The sequence below is a fragment of the Drosophila eugracilis genome, unplaced genomic scaffold (assembly GCF_018153835.1).
Source record: "Drosophila eugracilis isolate 14026-0451.02 unplaced genomic scaffold, ASM1815383v1 contig_2167, whole genome shotgun sequence".
Classification (NCBI taxonomy): domain Eukaryota; kingdom Metazoa; phylum Arthropoda; class Insecta; order Diptera; family Drosophilidae; genus Drosophila; species Drosophila eugracilis.
This window is the reverse complement of record NW_024573052.1, coordinates 1,094,949-1,117,150: the sequence shown is the minus strand read 5'-3', so window position 1 is coordinate 1,117,150 and position 22,202 is coordinate 1,094,949. Positions and strand designations below refer to the sequence as shown.

At 40.3% G+C, this 22,202-nt stretch overlaps 1 protein-coding gene across 1 annotated transcript; it reads right to left on the bottom strand.

The window, feature by feature from the left end:
• Window positions 1-19,965: 19,965 nt before the first annotated feature.
• On the bottom strand, window positions 19,966-21,909 carry LOC108103721 (hornerin). Its single transcript, XM_017209320.2, has one exon. The coding sequence runs from the start codon at window positions 21,746-21,748 to the stop codon at window positions 20,117-20,119; it is 1,632 nt and encodes a 543-aa protein (XP_017064809.1). The 5' UTR covers window positions 21,749-21,909; the 3' UTR covers window positions 19,966-20,116.
• Window positions 21,910-22,202: the final 293 nt, after the last annotated feature.

Genomic DNA, 22,202 nt, shown 5'->3' with positions numbered 1-22,202 from the left:
ACACTCTGCAGCGATCACTTTTTAGTCTGATTCTAACATTTTTTAACACTCTTTATCAGCAAAAAATCACTCGACTGCAATTTGGCAACGCACTTGTGAATGGAAGCTAAAGAACTGAAATTAGGTGTAGAGAAAAGTAGGAGAGCGGGGTCTAAGAAGGGCTTCCAAAGTTCTCCGCTCTGCCTCCCTCTCTCGGTCAGCTCTCTCGTTTGCCAAATTGCACATCATTACACACTTACATGCACACTTATGTAGATATGTAACACACACACGCACTTTTTCGGCGGAGCACCCTTTTCATTTTCGCATAAAAAATAGTTAAATTCATTATGTAGGCCGTAAATACTGACCGCAAACCGATATTCTTAGCCGCGATCACTTTTATGTTTGATTTTATCAACTTTTAACACTTTTTGGCAACAAAAAATCAACCGACTGCAGTTTGACAAACGCACTTGTTAATGGAAGCTGAAGAACTGAAATTAGGTATAGAGAAAAGTAGGCGAGCGGGGTCCAAGAAGGGCTTCCAAAGTTCTTTGCTCTGCCTCTCCTCTCCCGCACCGCTCTCTCTCTCTCTCACTGGTTTGCAAATTGCACAAAGTAGGTGAGCGAGTCTAAGAAGGGCTTTTACAGTTCATTGCCTTACCACTCTCACTTTTCGATCGCTCTCCCCTCTCTTGCTAGCAAAAGTGTAAACAACACCGACTGAAATTTGGCAACGCATTTATGAATGAATGTTCTTCGCTTTGCCCCCCGCTCTCCTCTCTCTTGCTAGACAAAGCACCTAATTGATTTAGAATACTGAAATTTGGCAACGCACTTAGGAATGAAATCTGGAGAGCCAAAAATTCTGTATACCAAAATTGTGGGTGAGAGATAAGAAGGGCTTGCATAGATCTTCGCTTTGCCTCCCGCTCACCTCTCTCTTGCTTGACAAGGCATTTAATTGATTTTAAATACGCGAATTTACACACTAAGTACAACTGCAGGTGCAAAGGTGAACACAGACTTTGCACCCGGAGCGCCCTTTGCATTTGGGAATGAAAAATAGATAAGTTCACTATGTTACCAATATACATTGAGCGCAAACCATGACTATTGGCTGCGATCACTTTTATGTTTAATTTTTTATGTTTTTAATACTTTTAAACAGCATAACAATTTACCACTTTCACAGTTATTTGCTTTGCCTCACCCCCCTCGCCTAAGTAAATTCTTTAAAATACCAACAATAAGAACGCAAATAGCAAACAACCGCTACTCCATTAACATACTCAGCTAACTTCAACTCTGTTAACAGCAGAAAGCGACTTCTGTAATTTAAATTTTAATAACATAAATATGTTAGTTATAACATAATGGCAAGAAATCTCAAACAGCAATGACGTCACTGCTGCAGTAGGCTACTAAACAGTAAGAATTTGTAAAATTATTCTCTGATTTAAGAAAATACCAATTGATTTTAAAGATTAAAACAAAACTTTACACTAAAGAAACACAGAACCCCTTATATGAAAGACAAAACAGAATTATTTCCATAGCTAAGCCATTAATGGTCAGAATTTGGAAAGTAATGTCTCGTTGAGCTCGTAATTTAATTTCTAATAAAACTGTATTCCCACCTTAAAAAGTACAAATTTTCAAAATTTTTTCAAGTTTTGAAGATGTTACCCCTTACAGAAAATTTAAAATATTACCAAAATTTTAAATTCCTAAAATTATCAAATGAATGATAAGGAAAGTTAGTTTTTGTCGTTAGTTTTACAAAACAGTCTTTATCTTAGTTGTGCGTCTTGATTTGCCTAAGTTATAGACGTAGAACCGATAAAAAAGATTCCATTTTCTGTCATAACTCAAAATCCAGATTGTTGCCCCAAAATAATCAGAATTCTTCCCACAACAAAGTCAAAAGTGGTCGAAATATAGAATGTCATATATCAATGAACTCGTAATGAAAATTCCCACAAAACTGTATTCAGACATTTTAGCCATTTTTCGCAAAAAATTATGATGTTATGTTATCGAAAATGGAAAATCCCATTTTTCTCTTTTTTCCCCTTAAAATTCGATTTTTTTCTTATAACTAAGCCAATAATTGTCCGAATATGGAATGCAATACTTCAATGAACTCGTAATTAAAATTATAACAAAACTGCATTCACAGTTTGATAAGTCAAAATTTTGAAAATAATCGCAAATTTTGGTGATGTTATCCCTTATCGAAAATGGAAAATCTGTTTTATCCCGATTTCCCCCTGAAAATGGCAGTATTATGGTATAGGGGTTTTAAGCTTGGCTAGTTAGCTGCATAAAACAGTCATAGCTTTAACCATGCTGCTTGTGTTGACAAAGTTAGAGCTAAGAAACGGCAACAAGCCGGGCTCTCCGCTGTCTAAAGACGTATACTTGATTTTGGGCGCAAAAAAATTCAGATCTTTGGCCAAAGCACAGCCAAAAATGCTCCAAATGAGGAATGTAATACCTCGTAGAGCTCGTAATTTGATTGATATGATTCCCAATTGGTTTTCATTCAAATCTGGGAAACTTCATTTTTGGCCCATTTTTGAAAATTTTGATGATGGTACCCCTTACCAAAAATGCGAAATTTGGGCCAAAATTGAATTTCCCAAAATCGAAAAACGGGGGATAGGGGTGGTTAGTGTTGGTCGTTAGCAGCACGAAACAGTCGTTCTTTTGGCTGTGCGTCTTGTTTTGGCCGAGCTAGAGCTGAAAAACCGCAACAAATATTGCATTTTGATTTTTTAGCCATGAAATCAGCACTCGCAGTAAAAGAGCAGTACACCACTGTAAAAAGTGGGTATAGGGGCTTAAAGTGTTGGTTGTGAGCTGAATAAAACAGCCACTGTTTTAGCTGTGCGTCTTTTCTGAGCAAAGTTAGAGCTAAGAAACGGCAACAAAACCGGGATCTCTGCTGCCAATAGGCGTATACTTGATTTTGGGCACAAAAAAAAATCAGTTTTTTGGCCATAGCACACCCAAAAACGGTCCAAATGAGGAATGTAATACCTCGTAGGGCTCGTAACTTGATTGCCATGACTCCCAATTGGTTTGCATTCAAATCTGGGAAACTTCATTTTTGGGCCATTTTTGAAAATTTTGATGATGGTACCCCTTATCAAAAATGCGAAATTTGGGTCAAAATTTATTTTCCCAAAATCGAAAAACGAGTGATAGGGGTGGTAAGTGCTGGTCGTTAGCAGCACGAAACAGTCGTTATTTTGGCTGGGCGTCTTGTTTTGACCGAACTAGAGCTAAAAAACCAGACACAATATTGCAAATTTCTGTTAAGAATAGGTTTCTTGATTTTTCAGCCATCAAATCAGAGCTCGCACCAAAAAATCAGAACAATAATGTTAAAAGTAGGTATAGGGGTTTAAAGTTTCGGTTGTAAGCTTCAAAAAACTGTCATGCTTTTAGCTGTGCTGTTTGTTTTAGCAAAGTTATAGGTATAAAACTGATTAAAAATATTAAAATTTTAAGCCCAAAGTCATAGTCCTGATTTTCCCCCCAAAATAATCAGAATTATTCTCATAACAAAGCCAAAAATGGTCGGAATATAGAAAGTAATATCTCGTTGAGCTCGTAATTTAATTTCTAACAAAACTGCATCCCCACCTTGAAATGTCAAATTTTGCCGATTTTTCACAAATTTTGATGATGTTACCCCTTACAAAAATTCCAAAAATTAAATTTCCCAAAATCACCAAACGATTGATGAGGAAGGTAAGTTTCGATCGTTAGTTAGACAAAACAGTAACTCATTCAACTGTAAGCCCTGTTTTGTCACAGTTCCGAACCCAAAACCGACCACAAATATTGCAAATTTCTCTAAAAAGTCAAAATTTGAAAAGTCATGACTCTGTTAACTCGCGAAAAAGCACCGTGAATGCATATAATTAACGTAATGTCAATAGCAGTTGGTAGAAACGGATATAGAGAAACAAAAACCAATTAGGAAACAGCAGCAAATTTGGCAAATATTTTCACTGCAAATAAATTGGCGGCGGGGGTGGGAAATGGAAAGTAAACCCTTGCTGAAATCGAGTTTCGAGGTTGGGAGAACTTTCATAATTATTCATAATTTAGATCACAAAAAAAATTACAAACAGTTTGGCCCGCTTCAATGGCATTACAAAAGGGTTTACGCTGGACTCCGCAATGTCCGGCAAATTAATTAGACCAACAAAACGGAACTTTTCGTGCGGGAAAATTACGGACTGGCTGGCTGGGGCTGGCCATAAAACTAAGCCAAATTAATGCGAGCTGCCGCTGAAACTGAAACTGAAACTGAAACTGATGCTGCAATATAGAATACCGATGGTCATATATGTAAACCCACACTCACACACACACACTCAAATATTTAATGTGGCTTTGACGCGGGGGGTCAGCGCATAACGTATACGCCGCGTGTGCACCGGCTCCTGTTGCAGACAACTATCGCTCGTTGCGAACGGCCCACGCATTTTCGCAGCCGCCAAAGGGCAATTTCATTTGGGTTTAGCTCTCTGCTTTTTTACTCTGGAAACACCCCCCTTCTTCTCCTCCCCACCATCCCTTTTGGACACCATCACTCAACAGCCGCCATAAGCAGCAGGAGTTTTTTTCCGCTTTCCGTTGTGCCGTTGCGCATGGCAACAACTTGCAGCAAAAAAGCAGCGTCTGACAGACTAACTGACAGATGGCCCAGTCGCAGAGGCGGGAGTTTTTCCCAAGGACGACGACTACCTGCCACGAGCAACCTTTTTATAGACCCCCCCTACCCTGGATAAGCCATTCTGGATATGATGGATTTCCCACATCGCAGAACTTTCCTCAACTTGAAGTCGAAACTTCTTAAAATCCAAGAAACTCTTTTTCGAAAAAACGGTATTTGTCTCGTAAAAAGAGAAGAACAAACTAGGGTATCATCTTGTCTCATCCCATGCCCTTGCATTTGCCAACAATTTCTGATTCTTTCGCGTAGCTACATGCGTGAACGCGGTTTTAATTGGAAAATTTCCAACTTCTGGCCCCCGCGGAAACCGCATTTCCCGCAACCCTCCTCAACGGCTTATGGGGGAAATTAAAAGCATTAGGCTCAAGATTACTTCGATATTAGCGAGGCATAATTGTCTGATTAAGTGGATGGCGTGCCTATTACCTGGGCAGGACTCTCTACCTGTCTGACTCTGTCAACGTGGCGTATGTGTAATGTAATTTGACAGCTTTTGCTAAATGCAATGCTGGCAGGACTCAACCATCACCCTGAAAAGGCACAATTAAGTCGCCCCAGCTCGAGGATGACACCTTCTGTGGCAGCTTCTGTCTTCTGTCTGCCGCCTAATTGGAATCACCCGAAAGGGTAGCTCCTGCCAAGACCAAAAAGGATGTGCCCCTAATGGCCCTAATTATGGCCAACAATTAAAAACTGATGAACATGGCTTCTCTCAGGATTTATATTCCCTCGATTCAGACTATATATGAAAGGTTAAATAATTGCAATAAGGCGGCAGGCTGAAGAAGAAGCTAGAAATTGAATCAATGATTTCATTTGAAGGAAACATTAGGCTAATGCCGCCGGATCCTCGAGGGTCTAATAAGGAGGCCGGCCTTAGCGGGAATGGCAGGGCCAATGCCAATGGCAACTTCAAACATTCCGCTCGTCTAGCCCCAGTCATAATTAAAAGCAATTCCCTTTGTTTGGCCCACTGATGCCGCAGTGAAAAAAAAGAGAGAGAAAAAAGCGGAATAATAAGTTAATGTTTTAAGCGGCTTGTCAAGCCATGACCTTGGACCAGGCCCAGTCCTAGGCCCTGAAATAATGGAAAAAAATAAGCATTTTGTGCCGCCCTCTCATTACAATTTAATGCGCTTTGCTCAACAGCTTAGTAAAGATTTAAACGGCGGCCTCCCTACCTCTCTCCTTCCTCTTTCCTTATGGAAAACAAAAACAGAAAGAAAGAAAGAAAGCAGCCATTAAAACGATTTAGTTAATTAACATGCCATCCTCCAAGTGGCTCGGTATGTGTGGCGTTTCAGCTCATTGTAAATGCATGGAATCGATGCCAGACTCTGCCCTTTCCGCCCTCGCGAAAAACTCAATTGGTCCAGCCAGGACACACTTCGCTTTCCTCGGCAATTTCCTCAACTTGATGATGCGCTCAATTAGTTGCAAGCCGCCCACAACAACACTTTTCCTTTGCCTTTTAAAGGAAAGCTTAAAGTTAACCAAAAGCTTGCTTAGTTTTCTTTTCTTTTTAAGCCAAATACCAAAGATTAATCTGCATTCTTCTGTTTAACCTTGAAAGATAGTTTATATTCACATTCTAAGCCATATTTCAAACTGCTTTTATTTTTTAATCTTAAAACAGCTTCCACAAAGAGTGCTTTGATTTATAGCTGCTAAGCTCTGGGGAATTATCAACAAGCCTTTGCCATATTTAATACACTTCCATTGCAGATTAATCTTAGTAAGTGATTTAGATAGAGTGATTGTGAATAAATTTTGAGCTGCTAACTAAAGTTGGAAAATAGCAAAGCGGCAACGTAAATAATTTATGAGTTTGATTCCCTCTTCCGGGGGGGGAGGGGTTTCAGTTTCGTTGACTGCTTTTACTGGCATTTCGAAGTGACAATAAGCCGCTTGTCTTATCTCTGGGAATGCAGGAAAACTGCTTTTGCTTTTCTTGCCGGGGAGCAACAGTTTTTCCAATAGCCGGATGTCTGTGTATGTGTGTGTGTGTGTTTGTGCAATTTTCACAAAGTTAACAAAGTGAAAAGTCCTTGCTGGTGGCACGTAATTTATGCATGGCATAGCAGAAGGATGCACTCGGCAAACCAGGACAAACTCAACATGACTCTACTACACTCTAGACGGCAGAATGGAAGGCAATCTGAAGTCGCCGGGTCAAATGCTAAACATCAATCACTCACTCCCCACTACCCACCACCCATCTCGACTGCATTTACACTTATGTGCCACACTGTCTGCGTCTGCCTTCGAAGAGGTCCTTTATCCTGCCTGTATTGATTACCTATTTGTTGCGGCTGGCAATGCAGCTTTTAATTGAATCGGCAAAGACTTATCGATGGCAGGATTACAGCCAGGCAGGACGACTGCAGCCATAGAAACCCTGAGAAGCAAGAAGCAAGAACCGAGAACTGAGAGTGAAGAGCTTAGAATTGCTGTCAGACGAAAAGTATTTATACGTAACATGTCCCCGTCGTCTTGATTAATGTGCTGAGGCTGAGGGAAAGCAGGGGAAAAGTCTCTCTTTTAGAGTTATTTAAAGAAGTTAAAAAAGAATGTTTAAAAATAACTTGAAAGGAATAAAGTTTAAAGACCACAAAGCTGGCCACCTTTTTTACAATGTTAATTAAGTAAATAAAAATGAATAACGATATTAATTCAGTGGTAAATCAACAATGAACTCCATCAAACATCGACGAAACGGGCAATTAAACAACAATTAAGCCCCGCTAGCTAGCAGCACAGTCAACTTTCCCGGAAAAACGTTCGGGAAAACCCCTATCACATATGTAACGCGGACAGGGAAGGGCAGAACAGGGCAGGGAGGAGTTTTAATTAAAAGCGACTTTGTTTCATTGCCAATATATAATATAAAAAAAATACAAAAGAAAAATGAGCCAAGCGAGTGAAAATTTCCAATGCGTCATTATTGAGCTCAAATAAACTGAATTTTCTTTTTTTTCCCAAAGCGTGGGAGGAGGGGAGGGGAGGGCAGCGTTAATTGCTTTGTGTTGACAGGCCGAGAAACCTTGGTGTGTAGTTTTTCTCTTTCTATATCTTCATTTAAGATTTCCAGGGGGTGGTGTTGTTGTGTTTGTGTTTTTGGCCAACAGCTGCCCCCAAAAAGCGGCATTTGAGCTAAATTATTATCTCTTTTCTGGCCAACATAATTCCTGATAACTTGCTAAGATCTTGAAAATTTCAAATTTAAATTGCCATTTAAAGTTTCTGTTTTGAGAACTTTCCCACCACCCTTCCCCCTTTGGCCATATATTTTTGCATTCTTCCCACCCATTAATCCATCAGCAACTTCTCTCTGAATAATTCAAGGTTTATTACCGACCAGAACGCCACTGCAAATAATGAAATGGCACAGCGAAAGCATACGCAAACGTTGTTTTTTTACACACGAACACGCACGACTTCATTTCATCCCAGCCATTTTTCCCATCTTATTTATGTTGGCAACTGCTGTTGACCAGTTTCAGTGATTTTGGCTTAATCAATTTTGCCAGAACGTCAAAAGGGTAAAGGCCAAATATTTGAGAACCGGCGTGGCTTGACTTTGATCTTGGCACGCTGCCTGCCTGGCCAGTCCTGCCCAGCCCTAGCTCTGGCCAATCAATATCTAATGAAATTTTAAGTCCCAGCACGGATAGGAAAATAATTTACAGGCCAGGAAGTGCAGGGAGAAGTGATACCCTGCAAAGAGCAGGGCGCTATGATCGATGATTGAGCTTGTTTATGGCTGCTTTTTGATACGGCCACTACTATCTTTACTATTTCTAAAACATTTTTCATCTTTCTTGTGATAAAAAGTATAAAAAGTGCACCTGTTAACCCCCCTTCTTCCACCTCCAACCCCCAAAGTTACCCATCAAAGGGTTGGGCAAAGTAAACTTTCACAATGGCCAATTTAAGAAGTCAAAAGTGGGAACCCGGGTCGGGGTCGGGTTGGTTCAAGGGGGCCCCAATCGTCAATTACGAATGCCATCCCATGCTCAATGGCAATTTAATGTTCCTCAATCGGTAGAGTGATTTCTTTCTTTCTATTTTTTTTTGTTTTTTTTTTGGAAAAACAATCGAAAACCGATTGACCAGAGCAATAAAAACCATTAAAAAGTACATTAAAAGCGTTTCGGACATGGAGTCCGGGCAATTTGAGTAGCAGCAGGACAGCAGTACTCTCGAAGGGAATGTATTTAGAAAACAATTTTCCTACTTATATGCGTAAATATATTAAGTCCAAAGCGATTAAACTAACATTTAAGGCTGACTGACTGATCGGATAAACAACGAATGCAGATTGTGAGGGGGGAGGAGGCATCGCTTAAATGGCCCTGCTAATTGCAGACGAATGGCGTTATAGAGCAGCGGGGCCCAATGCTAATGAACCGATAAACAAAAGGCTGTTTCGGCCACGTTTTGTTTCGGCCACAAAGACCCGTAGTTGGCATTCTCCTTTGCATTTTGCATTTGCATTTTGCATTTGCATTCCCTCATAATTACATCCTTCTGGCCATCCAATCGAATCCTTGGAATAGTTCCAAATCCAAGCCCAAGTCCAAGTCCGAGTCCAATCCAGCTGCTTGCTGCTTCGAGAGGCAGTGCCCACCTGGTGTGACCAAATGAATTACTCGAAACTGGAGCAGTTCCGCCTCGGTAACTCGAACTGGCCAAATCGATAAGGAAACTGTAGTCAGTCCCCTGTGGGAAATGGTACTCTGAACAGGATTTGGGGGACTCAAAATACTAAACTAAAGGATTTCCTACACCTGATTTCTAGGTAAACCCCAGCAGGGCAGAAACCTATTATAAACGGCTTTTAAAAAGTTAACTTTCCAACTGACTAGACGGAATACATTAACTCGATTTAAACTACAACTTATTCAGCATATTAAGGCGACCCAGATCTAATTTGAAAACACCCGCAATTGGGGCGAGAGTCTGCACGGTGTATGTACCGCCCATACCTTGCCCGTTTCGTGCTCCAAGTTCCTAACTCATTGCCCAATTCACTGCTAACTCAATTTAGTTTACACTCGGTGAGTGCCTTTCTCCCTACCCCCCCCTCCTCTATACACACCACCCACTTTCCCAGCCGGAAAGCAACATTGTCATCTACATGTACATCTACAACCCAACACAGGTGTACTCTGTACTCAGTACTATGGATGAGTTTCCGTAGGCTGGGCAAAAAAACTTTTTGTGTGTCTGCGCGAGCGCCCCCTAAAAGTATGCAATTCGAAAGCTAAATGGTGAAAATGAGCGAGTGTTGAGTGCACGGTGCGTGTGTGTGTGTGGAAGTGGTTGAAAATTTGTCGTAGATATTAAAATTTCATACGTTTATGCAAATTCACTTTCGACAACTTTACTTCCTGTCGTGCTTTTGGCTTTTAGCTTCCTTTTTCTCACCTGCCACAGCTTCTAAGCGATTTCTTTACTTATTGCTGGCACTGAGAGAAAAATTCGTGACTACATTGACTTTGAAATGGTATAAAGTATCTTAAAAATCTTCTTTGGGTTATTAATTAACTTTAATTTATCCATTTTATTTTATATTCTTACTTTCCGATCCCATTTCTCTCAGTGTAGTTACAAAATTTACCTGCTGCCGAGCGAGATGAGTTGTCGCTTTATATGAAAATGAACATTTATTAAGTTGAAATTACATTACAAATAATTTTCATATTATTGTAATGCACACACACACTCTCACACTCGTACACACACACACACACCCCTCTCACCTACACTCCCACTTATTATTTGCCTATGATGTAGGCACACTTGTATGGGCGTGGCACACGGACGGCGAGTAATAGCCTTGTAATATTTATGTAAATGTGTAACTGTTGCTATCTCCCTCTTAATATCTCTATCTCTTTCTCAACAACCATCTCTGACGGCTGTCAGTCAGTTTCTCCCACCCACTGTTTTCTTTTACTGCCTCTCTTTTTTCGCCTGTCCGCCGTCACTTGCTTATTTATTCATTTGCATAAAATGTTTTAATAAAGATTTTGATTTAAATTGGCATGTTGGTGAGTGTGTATAAGGGTGTGTGTTTGTGTGTGTGTGTGTGTGTGTGTGTAAGGGTGTGTGTGTCCTAGCCAAGAGCAGGGAGTAAGTAAATGGAATAATTGGCTTTTATAGCGTCCAATTTGTCACATCTCGTATGCAGATTTCGTTCCCCTTCCTATAAACTAATTGCCATAAATGGCCCAAACGTGACGGTATTTTGAAAACGATATTTTGTTACGGTTTTTTTTAGGAGGAGGAGGGTGTTAGGGCGAAGTTTTAAGTTTACAGGTTTACCCATTAATCAGGGACAGTGCTTAAAACGATAGCCAATTCGATTTACCATTCCAATTGCCAATCAGAGTAGCTCATATAGCGAGAGATATATATTTGCATACCAACCATAGATATCGGTAATAATTTAGTATCTGCAACATTTTGCAGCTTGCAAGGCCAAACAACGATTTCATTTGATTGCCATTTTCGGCATCGACATGGTTATCGACTTTGGCATTTCTCATTTTGCGGCGCTTTCGCTTCGTTTTCCGCACAATTTCCAATTACCAAAGCTTTTAAGACCCAAATATTTATGGCCATTATTGCCGGGCAATTCTTCCCCCATTCAAACATTTTTCCTTCCTTCCATATTTTCTTATTTTTCTGTTGTTTGCCAATAAATGTATCTTCTGCCTGGCTTAAGGTGGGTTTTTAGTGGCTGCCCCTAAATGATTGCTCTAGTTTTTTTGATTGGCACGTTTGAAGTTGGAAAGAAAAGATGGCATACTTTCCAGCATCTGCTTTTGTACTTCTACCAATTAGTCCTATGTTAATTTTCATAACTTCCATTAAAAAAAAAACAAAAAGTAGTCTCAGCTCTCCCTTCTCTAGCTCTAATCTATATAAAAACCCAACTAACTTTACAAAACTCAAACTAATTAGGGGACAAAGTAGCAGGTGTTTTAAAGTCTTAATATGCATCTTAAACATCGCGCATACGCAACGTTGTCCTTGCAAATTGCACTTTTTGTCTTTCCATTTTTGCCACCGCTGTTTCGTCTTCATCTTTACCCTTGTTTGTTTAGCCCGTCTGGGGAGGGGGGGCGGCGGAATGGAACAGAAAGTATCTAGGGGTGAGGCATTTAGAGGGCGGAAGAACCCAGCACCCAGAACCGTAAAGGCTGCGTGGCCGGACAAGAGCTGCATACGAAATGCGTTGCAACTGGGCTAAGGGTTATCATACGAAACGAAGAAGGAGAAGAAGAAGATGGGGGAACTGAACAAACAAAACGAAAGAAAAAAAAAAAAAACGGCAAGGGGAAAAGGTGTCGGGGTCACTCGCCCATTGTTACAGTTTCCACTGCTCTGGCACTCTGCTCACGTAACATTCGTATAACTTTCTATGTACATATCTGCATTCGCACCTAGCAACACCCTGCCCTGTCCCTGTCCCGTCCTGCACCCTGACAAATATCTATTGTGTAGTATTATGGCGGCCATTGTTTGCCAGTTAGCCGAGAGTGGTGGTGGTAGCCAAAAAAAATGAAAGGGGGAAAAGTGGAAAGCAACTGCCACTGCTACTGTCATCTCAGCTTATTTGCTATGATATTACCAAGCTGGAATGCCATTCAGTTGTGCAATGGGGTTGCATACTTTTCGGCTGTCACTTATTAAGCACACCGGGGCCGCACCAACAATGGGCGAATCATTCCGTCATTCAAATGCCATTGTATCATTTTTATTGCCTTTCCGCACAAGTACAGAGGCCAATTAAATTTTCAGAGAATTCATAAATATGCCCTTGATATTGACCCACTCATTCGTTTGTTTACTTTCTAAGCCCTTATTACCGGAAAAACAACTTTCCCATTTGCATATATTACAAAATTTGCATATTTTTCATAATTGATTAAGCAATTTGTGTTGAATCTTAAATTTCCTTTGTTTAATGAGATTTCCTTCAGAAGTTTCCTTTCATACAGTTTAACCCCCATAACATAACAATTTACCTCACTTTAATAACCCCCCACCCCCCGAAGAAAAAAGGGAAACAAGAAAATGAAAGTTTTCCCAAATAAAACTGATTCGGCTCATCCATCTCCCGAGTTTACTTTCCCATTTTCCCCCAGCGTTTGTCACACACACAGAAATAAGCCCCTCTCAGCGTGTTTCACCTGGCTGAGGGAAACGAGAAAATTATTAAAAACAAAAAGGAAAGCTCCTGTCAAGCGCCTCGACTGCAAGATACCCTCTACTAAGCAAAACAAAATAATGATGAGAAACTTGTTTTCTACCGATTTCTCCCCTAAGGTGACAGAATTATGCCCATAACTCAGCCAATATTGGTCTGAATATGAAAGTTTATACCTCGTTGAGCTCAGAATTTGATTGCCAACAAAACTGCATTCCCAGTTTGAAAAGTAAAAATTTAGCTAATTTTCGAAACATTTTGATGATGTTACCCCTTTATCAAAAATGCGAATTTTGGGATTCCTCTATTTTCACCTCAAAGTGACAGTTTTACTCCCACAACTAAGTCTATAATGGTCCGAATTTGGAGTGTAATGTCTCGTTGAGCTCGTAATTTAATTTCTAATAAAACTGTATCCCCACCTTAAAAAGTACAAATTTTCAAAATTTTCTCAAATTTTGATGATGTTACCCCTCACAAAAAATTCAAAAAATTGGCAAAACATTTAAATTCCAAAAATCATCAAATTAATGATGAGGAAAGTTTGTTTTGGTCGTTAGCTACATAAAACAGTCTTTGTTTTAGCTGTACGTCTTGTTTTGGAAAAGTTATAGGTATAAAACCGATTAAAAATATTACCATTTTCAGTCCAAAGTCAGAGTCCAGATTTTTGCCTCAAAATAATCAGAATTATTCTCATAACAACGCCAAAAATGGTCACAATATAGAAAATCATATCTCGTTGAGCTCGTAATTTAATTTCCAACAAAACTGCATCCCCACCTTGAAATGTCAAATTTTGGCGATTTTTCACAAATTTTGATGATGGTTACCCTTTACAAAAAATTCAATAAATTGCCAAAAATTCAAAATCACAAAATCGTCAAACGAATGATGAGGAAAGTTTGTTTTGGTTGTTAGCTTTACAAAACAGTTTTTATTTTAACTCTGCGTCTTGATTCGACTAAGTTATGGACATAAAACCCATAAAAAAAAGATTCCATTTATTGTCAGAACTCTTAATCCAGATTTTAGCCTTAATAATAATCAGAATTCTTGCCACAAAAAAGCCAAAAACGGACGGAATATGGACTTCAAGATACCCTTTACTAATCAAAGCAAAATCAAAAAAACCTAAGGAAAATTTCTATAATAATTCAATATTTTAACTGTGCTTTAGATTTGCAGATAATTATGCTAACTAATCACCAACGTATCTGACTTCCTCAAGAAAACTGGGAAAATTTATAGCAACTGTTTCCTACAGGTGTATTTTTCGAAATAATTATAGAAAAATAAATAAGTTTTGGCCACTTACCCCACATTATCCGGGTATCTTATTGGGTTAAAGATGAGTTGGTCTTCGCCTTTTCGTTTTCCATTTCCATGCAGTTTCACTTTTCACTTTTCCCACGGAGCACAAAATTTTAAACACTTTCCTGCGATCGAAAATAACAATATTAGTTGTTTGGAATTGGTAAAAATATATGTTTAAAATATAAATATATATATAAGTATAAAGAGTAATTAAGGTCAATATTATGCTTGGCTAATGCTGACTTAAAAGTAAAAGCTAAGAATATAGGAGGCTCTTTCTGTATGAAGTTTAGTAAAAACTTCACAAAAAAAGAACACATCGGCATGTATTTCTCCTGAAAAAAGATAATATTTTAAATTAATAAAATTTATAATTAAATGAATAAATATTTTTATATAGTTAGCAAAAAGTGTATACACTTACCTTGAGTTTCCACATTTTTATGCCATTAGTCGAAGTTCAAGTTTCGACTTGATGCATTTTGGGGAAATATTTGTGTCTTGAAGATGAGTTGGTCCTCGCATTTTCGTTTTCCATTTCACTTTTCCCAAGGAGCACAAAATTTAAAGCACTTTCCTGTCATCGAAAAGAACAATATTAGTTGGTTGGAATTGGTATATAAATAAACTTAAAGTAAAAGTTAATAAGATGGAAGAGAGGAAGGCTCTTTCTGTGTGAAGTTTTTTAGTAGTAAAAACTTCACAAAGAAGGAACAAATCGACTTGCAATACATTTCTCCTGAAAAAAAGATAAAATTTAAATTAATAAAATGTAAAATTAAGTTAATAATTAATTTTATATAATTAGCAACAAAATGTATACACTTACCTTTAATTTCCACATTTTTCTGCCATTAATCGAAGTTCTATTTCGATTTGTTGCATTTTAGGAAATATTGGTATCTGGTTTTCCACACAAAACGTTGCATTTTTAAGCCGCCTTCAGTTTTCCTGCGAATATTTATAAGTATAAATATTTATAAGTATAAATATATTTACAAAAATATATATATAACTATAAATGAATATCAATCTATGTAAAAATATGAATAAAACTCTTACCCTTACGTTCCACATAATTATTGGATTATTTACCTTTACCATTCTGTAGGAATATATATTTACTACCTGTAGATGACCACAAAAATTCACTTTATATGGTATACATACTCACATATATATGTATGCAAGTGTAAGTAGACGTGCCTAACCCTTTGCTTTTGCAAATATAAATTAGCTAAACTTAAATACATGCAATCACACTTCGCCTTCTAATTTAACACTTTCCAAAACTCCAAACAACAAGTGCAAGTTTAAGAATGGAAACTGGCAAAACGGACAACGGAAAGTTCCAGAGGGGAAAGAGCGGACAGGTAAAAGATCTTCCAAAGTTCTTATCTTTGCCTTCCCTCTCTCACTTTTCTATCACTCACCTCGCTCTAGCTTGCCAAAGAATCATCATTAACATTATCATCATTAACATAATCGTCATTAACATAATCATCATTAACTACACGTCATTCCACACTTGCATACATACATACGTAGGAATGTCACACACACGCACTTTTTCAGCGGAGCACCCTTTGCATTTTCGCATAAAAAGTATTTTAATTCATTATATAGCCAATTTATATTGACCACAAACTAAAACACTCACTTTTTTAGTCTGATTTTAGTCTTTTTAGTCTGATTCTAACATTTTTTAACACTCTTTATCAGCAAAAAATCACTCGACTGCAGTTTGGCAACGCACTTGTGAATGGAAGCTAAAGAACTGAAATTAGGTGTAGAGAAAAGTAGGAGAGCGGGGTCTAAGAAGGGCTTCCAAAGTTCTCCGCTCTGCCTCCCTCTCTCGGTCAGCTCTCTCGTTTGCCAAATTGCACATCTTTACACACTTACATGCACACTTATGTAGATATGTAACACACACACGCACTTTTTCGGCGGAGCACCCTTTGCGTTTTCGCATAAAAAATAGTTAAATTCATTATGTAGGCCATAAATATTGACCACATGCCGATTCTCTTAGCCGCGATCACTTTTATGTTTGATTTTATCAACTTTTAACACTTTTTGGCAACAAAAAATCAACCGACTGCAGTTTGGCAAACGCACTTGTAAATGGAAGCTGAAGAACTGAAATTAGGTATAGAGAAAAGTAGGCGAGCGGGGTCCAAGAAGGGCTTTCAAAGTTCTTTGCTCTGCCTCTCCTCTCCCGCACCGCTATCTCTCTCTCTCTGGTTTGCAAATTGCACAAAGTAGGTGAGCGAGTCTAAGAAGGGCTTTTACAGTTCATTGCCTTGCCACTCTCACTTTTCGATCGCTCTCCCCTCTCTTGCTAGCAAAAGTGTAAACAACACCGACTGAAATTTGGCAACGCATTTATGAATGAATGTTCTTCGCTTTGCCCCCCGCTCTCCTCTCTCTTGCTAGACAAAGCACCTAATTGATTTAGAATACTGAAATTTGGCAACGCACTTAGGAATGAAATCTGGAGAGCCAAAAATTCTGTATACCAAAATTATGGGTGAGAGATAAGAAGGGCTTGCATAGATCTTCGCTTTGCCTCCCGCTCACCTCTCCCTTGCTTGACAAGGCATTTAATTTATTTTAAATACGCAAATTTACACACTAACACACATACAACTGCAGGTGCGTAAGTTAACACAGACTTTGCACCCGGAGCACCCTTTGCATTTGGGAATGAAAAATAGATAAGTTCACTACGTTACCAATATATTTTAAGCACAAACCGAAACACTTTCCTGTGATCTTTTCTACTTTTAATTTTATATGTTTTTAATATTTTTAAACAGCAAAACAATTAACGACTTTCACAGTTATTCGCTTTGCCTCACCCCTCTCGCCCATCTAGCTCTTGTGTGCGAAGCACCCTTTGCATTTATGCATAGAAAATAGGTAAATTCACCATTTAAGCAACTTACATGGAATAAAACTCAAAGGGCAGCTCCGCGATCACTTTTAAATCAAGTTAACTCTTTAAAATAACAACAAGAACAACGAAAAATTCGATTGCCGCAAATAGCAAACACCCGTTACTTCGTTAACCTACTCCGCAAACTTTAAAGAAAATCTGTTAACAGCAGAAAATGACTTCTGTAATTTACATTTTAATAACATAAATATGTTAGTTATAACATAATGGCAATAAATCTCAGAAAGCAATGACGTGACTGCTGTTGTAGGCTTTAATACAGTATTATGTCCTTAACTAAGTCAATAATAGACCGAATACGGAATGTCAAACCTCGTTGAACTCGTAATTTGATTTCTAACAAAACTGCATTCGCGACTTTTCTTAAAAAAAGACGATGCTGAATCTACTCGAATACTGATGCCTATAAAGAAGGAATATAATTCGTAGGATCGCAAACGCTTCCTCCTCCCTCTTACATACTTTTCACTGAATACATCATAACCTTTCACTGTACGAGTAATGGGTATACATGTACCCGTACCCTCAGAAAGTGAAATCTTAAATGGGGCGAAACAGGAAGTGGGAATCAAAAGGATAAGAAGGACGAGGTGGGTCCTTCGCTTATATTGAATTTTAAGCTTTCGACAATGACGACAACGGAAGGATTTGCGCCACGTCCTTTGCAGCCCGCCGCAATTTTCCCCCGCTTTTCCGTTCCGATTTTCTGCGCGTGACTTTGTTTTAGAATTACCCGCTGTTGGTGTTTTTATTTTGCCAACATGTGGCAAAATTATTTCCGCTCAAAAACCGTAACCGACTTCCGGCAGCATCCTCTATTTATGCCACACTCTCTGTATTTTTTCTGTTTTATTTTTACTTGCCCCCTCTCCCCCCTAACATCTATGGTGCTTTGTTTCTGGGAAATGGAAAGACCTGCAAGTGACAATAAAGGTGGAAAAGGGAAAGGGAAGTCATGGGGAGAACGGGAAGGGTGGCTCACATGCCACATTTTCATTGAAGAAAATCATTAAATTTGATCCGAGAAATGCATTTACATTTCTTATTAGAATTCAAGTTTATTAAATTTTAGATTTATTTCAGATATACAAGCAAGTGACTGCAAAAGACTGCTGGAAAACAAGTCAACTTTCCCGCTTGTCAACATAAACAGAAAAAAAGGCAAAACAAAAGCCAAAAAACAATGAGGAAAAGTTGCTGCGCCTGTCACATTGTCACAAAAATCGAATAAAGTTTTCCTTTGGAAAATGTGCGCCCTCAGATTTGTATGTTTTTATTTTTTTATTTTGGCTGTTACCTGTTGCTTGGACAAAGAGGGAGAGAGGTGGTGGGGTGCTTTCCTAGTACAGCGACTTCCTGGTCCGCCCGGTTCAGAGGTCAGGAGTTCAGGGCCCCAACGTATGTATGTTGCGGTGTTTCATTATTAAACAGCACTTAAGCCAGGCAGGCCAACTACCCGGCGTTTCTTCAACTTTGCCCCACAACTCCAGTGGGTCCGTGCTGCTGCCCCTCTCTTTGTGTCCCATTCCCACCGATCTGCCAGACAAGCTATAGACAAAAGCAATTCCCATTTGCCGCCCCCGCCCATTAATTAGGGGAGCGATGTCTGAGAGGACTCGCAGGCTGTTCCCGGCAAGTGTTCCCATTGCTGTTCCCAGTATTCGGCTCTCTTAAGCGCTTAAGTTGGTCACAAAAAGGAGAAGGAAGGAGAGTGTGCACCCTACACAAGATAACAGTGGGTATATTGTATGGAAAAGAGGGACTTCACTTTTTGATAATATCTTTAGGTAAGGATTTTAAGGATTTCATTTGGTATTCTTGTAAGTTAAAGAGGTCAAAACCCTAAAGTTAAGCAAGAAATTTCTGTTCTCTTTTCCTTCAAACTGAACCTAGAAATCCTGTCTTGAAGGGGATTTCCTAGTCGCTGAGACTCAGCTGAGCTCTTCCCCTACGCAGCTGAGAACAGTTAAGCAGATAGCGTTCCCAAGTCCCCTAACTTAAGGGGAAATTATTCATCCTTCCTGCCCATGGCCAGGCTAGTCCTAGAAGGGTCAGCTAATTGATGGCTGCTGCGGTTGCTGCTGGCATTTTCCGCATTTAATTGGATTATTTTCAAGCGGAGCGCCCCCTCCATTTTGTAGATGAAATCATATTTAGCCAGGTGGAAAGTAGAAGGTGGGCGGGGTATATCTTTTATAAGCCCCTATCAATCAAGTTATCGGACTTGTTATCGCTGATTGTCGTTGCCGTTGCATCGTCATTAGAGTGGGTAAAACCTATCTAGGAATACCCATCTTATCGTGGATTCGTCATGACCCAAAGACACACCATCGCCCCACCACCCACACTATCTATATAGTCGTTATTATTTATTTGAAAATGTTTTCCACCTCCCTTTGAGAGTTTAAATGCCTCTTAACGTGATTAAATTTGTGTTTTTTGGCCGCTTTGTGTTGGCCTTTTCTGATGTCCTTATCACTTTCGATGCATTAATAATGCAATTTAATCATTGGCCACGGCTCACTCGGCCGAGTGTTCAAATATAATTAAATAATATAATTATAGGCGGAAAATTCAGCTGCTCGCTAAGCCCAAAAAAAAAAAAAGTGAATAAATGGAATGGTAAATCAATTTTAATTGAAATATTTTATAAAATCGCCGAAGAGGAAAGCAAATTGGTTTTCAAATCGCGATTAAAAAATAATTACAACTCGTTTGGCTTTGGTGTTTAGTTTTTATTTGTTTTTCTTGTTGTTTTTTGATATAATTTTAAATGTTTTTTTTTTGGTTTTATGTTTTTAAGAATATATATATATATAGGTTGCTATATAATTGGGAAATAATACGGGATATAGGATATATCAATGCTGGATGAGATCGCCTAATCACGGTGCGATCCATGTCCATCTCCATGCTCCTTTGTTCCATGCTTCTTCTTGCCCTTCTTGGCCTTCTTCTTGTCCTGGCGATCTTGACATTCTTCCCCACCCTTGGAGTGGGATCTCTCATGGTTTTCCTTTTGGCAGTGCGAACGGGAACGGGAACGGGACCGGGAACGACCACGAGGCCAACCGAATCTGAACGGCGATGCTTCAGCTACGTCACCAGGTGGTCCAAAAGCTATTCCTTCATTGGGTTCACCGGGGGGAAATGGAAACTCTGGCTTGCGGTGTGGTCCGAAATGGTGTGGTCCATTATGGGGTCCCGGAAACGGACTACGACCTCTATGATGGTGGCCATGGGGCGGTTCATGGTGATGGCCACGGGGAGGTCCATGGTGGTGGCCATGGGGAGGTCCAAAGTGATGGCCATGGGGAGGTCCAAAGTGATGGCCATGGGGAGGTCCAAAGTGGTGACCATGACCATGACCACGACCACCGTGTTTGTGCTTCTTCTGCACATCGCTATCCGAACTGGAGCTGGAACTCGACGAGGAGCTAGAGGATGAGCGCTGCTTCTTGGGCTTGTCCTTGCCCTTACCCTTACCCTTGCCCTTGCACTTGCGCTTCCTATTATTCTTCTCATCCTCGGAAGAACTTGAGCTACTAGAGCTAGAGCGCCTCGACTTCCTGTCGCAGTGTTTCTTCTCACCCGAAAGGGAACGGGAACGAGAGCGGCTTCTCTCTACTCGACGGCCATGGTGTCTACCCTGGTGGCCATGTCCGTGTCGGTGTCCGGGTCCGAATCCGAATCCGAATCCGAGATCTCCACGAAAGTCGTACCCAGGTCTAGGCAGCGAGTGGCTCCTCCGGTAGGCCGCGGCATTGTCCAGGGCCCACGGCAGGCCCATCCCCTGAAAAAACTGACTCCGGTTAACCCAATGTTCCGGGTAGGACCGCCGCTCATAGTCAAGAAACTCTCCAGGTCCAAAGTAGGATGCAGGTCCATAGTGGCGACGATGCGGACGTCCATGTCCATGACGGCCATGATGATGGGGTCCATGACCATGATGGGGTCCATGACCATGCTTGCCGTGGCCATGCTTGCGACCATGCTTATGAACGTGTCCGTGGTGGCCAAAGGATCCTCGTCGCCAGGGATTGCGACCCCAACCGTAGCCGTAGAAGTTACCCTCTTCGTCCTCAGAGCTGGAGCTTGAACTGGATGAACTGGAACTGGAGCTAGACGAGCTTGTGCTGGATGAGCTAGAAGAGTCTTCCATGGGCTCATCACCTGGCACTGGAACCTCCCCTTCTCCTTGCTTGGCTGCCTTCTTGGCTTGCTTTTTGGCCTTCTTTTTGTCCTTCTTGGCCTGCTTCTTCTGCTGTTTCTTAGACTTCTTCGAGTTCTTGGCCTCCTCCTCAGCCATCAGTGCCATGGCCTGCTCTAGCATTCTCTGCACCTTGGTCACTTTCTTGAGAGCCTTGGCATACAGCTTGAGGGCGGATCTAGCTGGGATCCTGTCTTCCGGCTCCCTTGGAGCCCTCTCCTCCTCGACGCCAACATAGGAGTCGATTATCTCCTGGGAAATCGGCTCCCGATCTTCTTCCTGCAGATTGGCCTGCTGGCTCATCTTGGTTTCTCTCAGAGATTTACCTTCGATGGTGTAATAAATTTTCAATGGAATGTTTTGGTTTGGTTTTGACTTGGCTTTGGGTTTGCTTTTCCTAGTTAGCAGTAGTTAGCCAGACGCTCTTCCACAAAGCTGAAAGCTTGTAAACTGATGACAAACGCTCGCCGGCCGGCACTTTTTATACTCTCAGGGGGCGTCGTCGTCGCTCGTCGGCGCCAGCAGAGCGTCAAAGCGGTAAATTGACGGTGCGGTGGGCGGTGGGTGGCGAGCGGTAGAACGGCACACTAATGGAACTTGGAAATGCGTCGCAAACAAAGGGAGAGCCACTGGAGCACAGTAAACTTCGTTTTCAAGCAACTTAATGGAATGAAAATTTTAAGATGTGAACGGGATTAAAATTTTCGATTTAATGAGAATGAACTGGGAAATGACACTGACAGGCAGGCTTGTCTAA

Excerpts from the sequence above, each read along its gene's own strand:
- LOC108103721 (XM_017209320.2), bottom strand. The coding sequence starts at position 21,748 with ATGAGCCAGCAGGCCAATCTGCAGGAAGAAGATCGGGAGCCGATTTCC.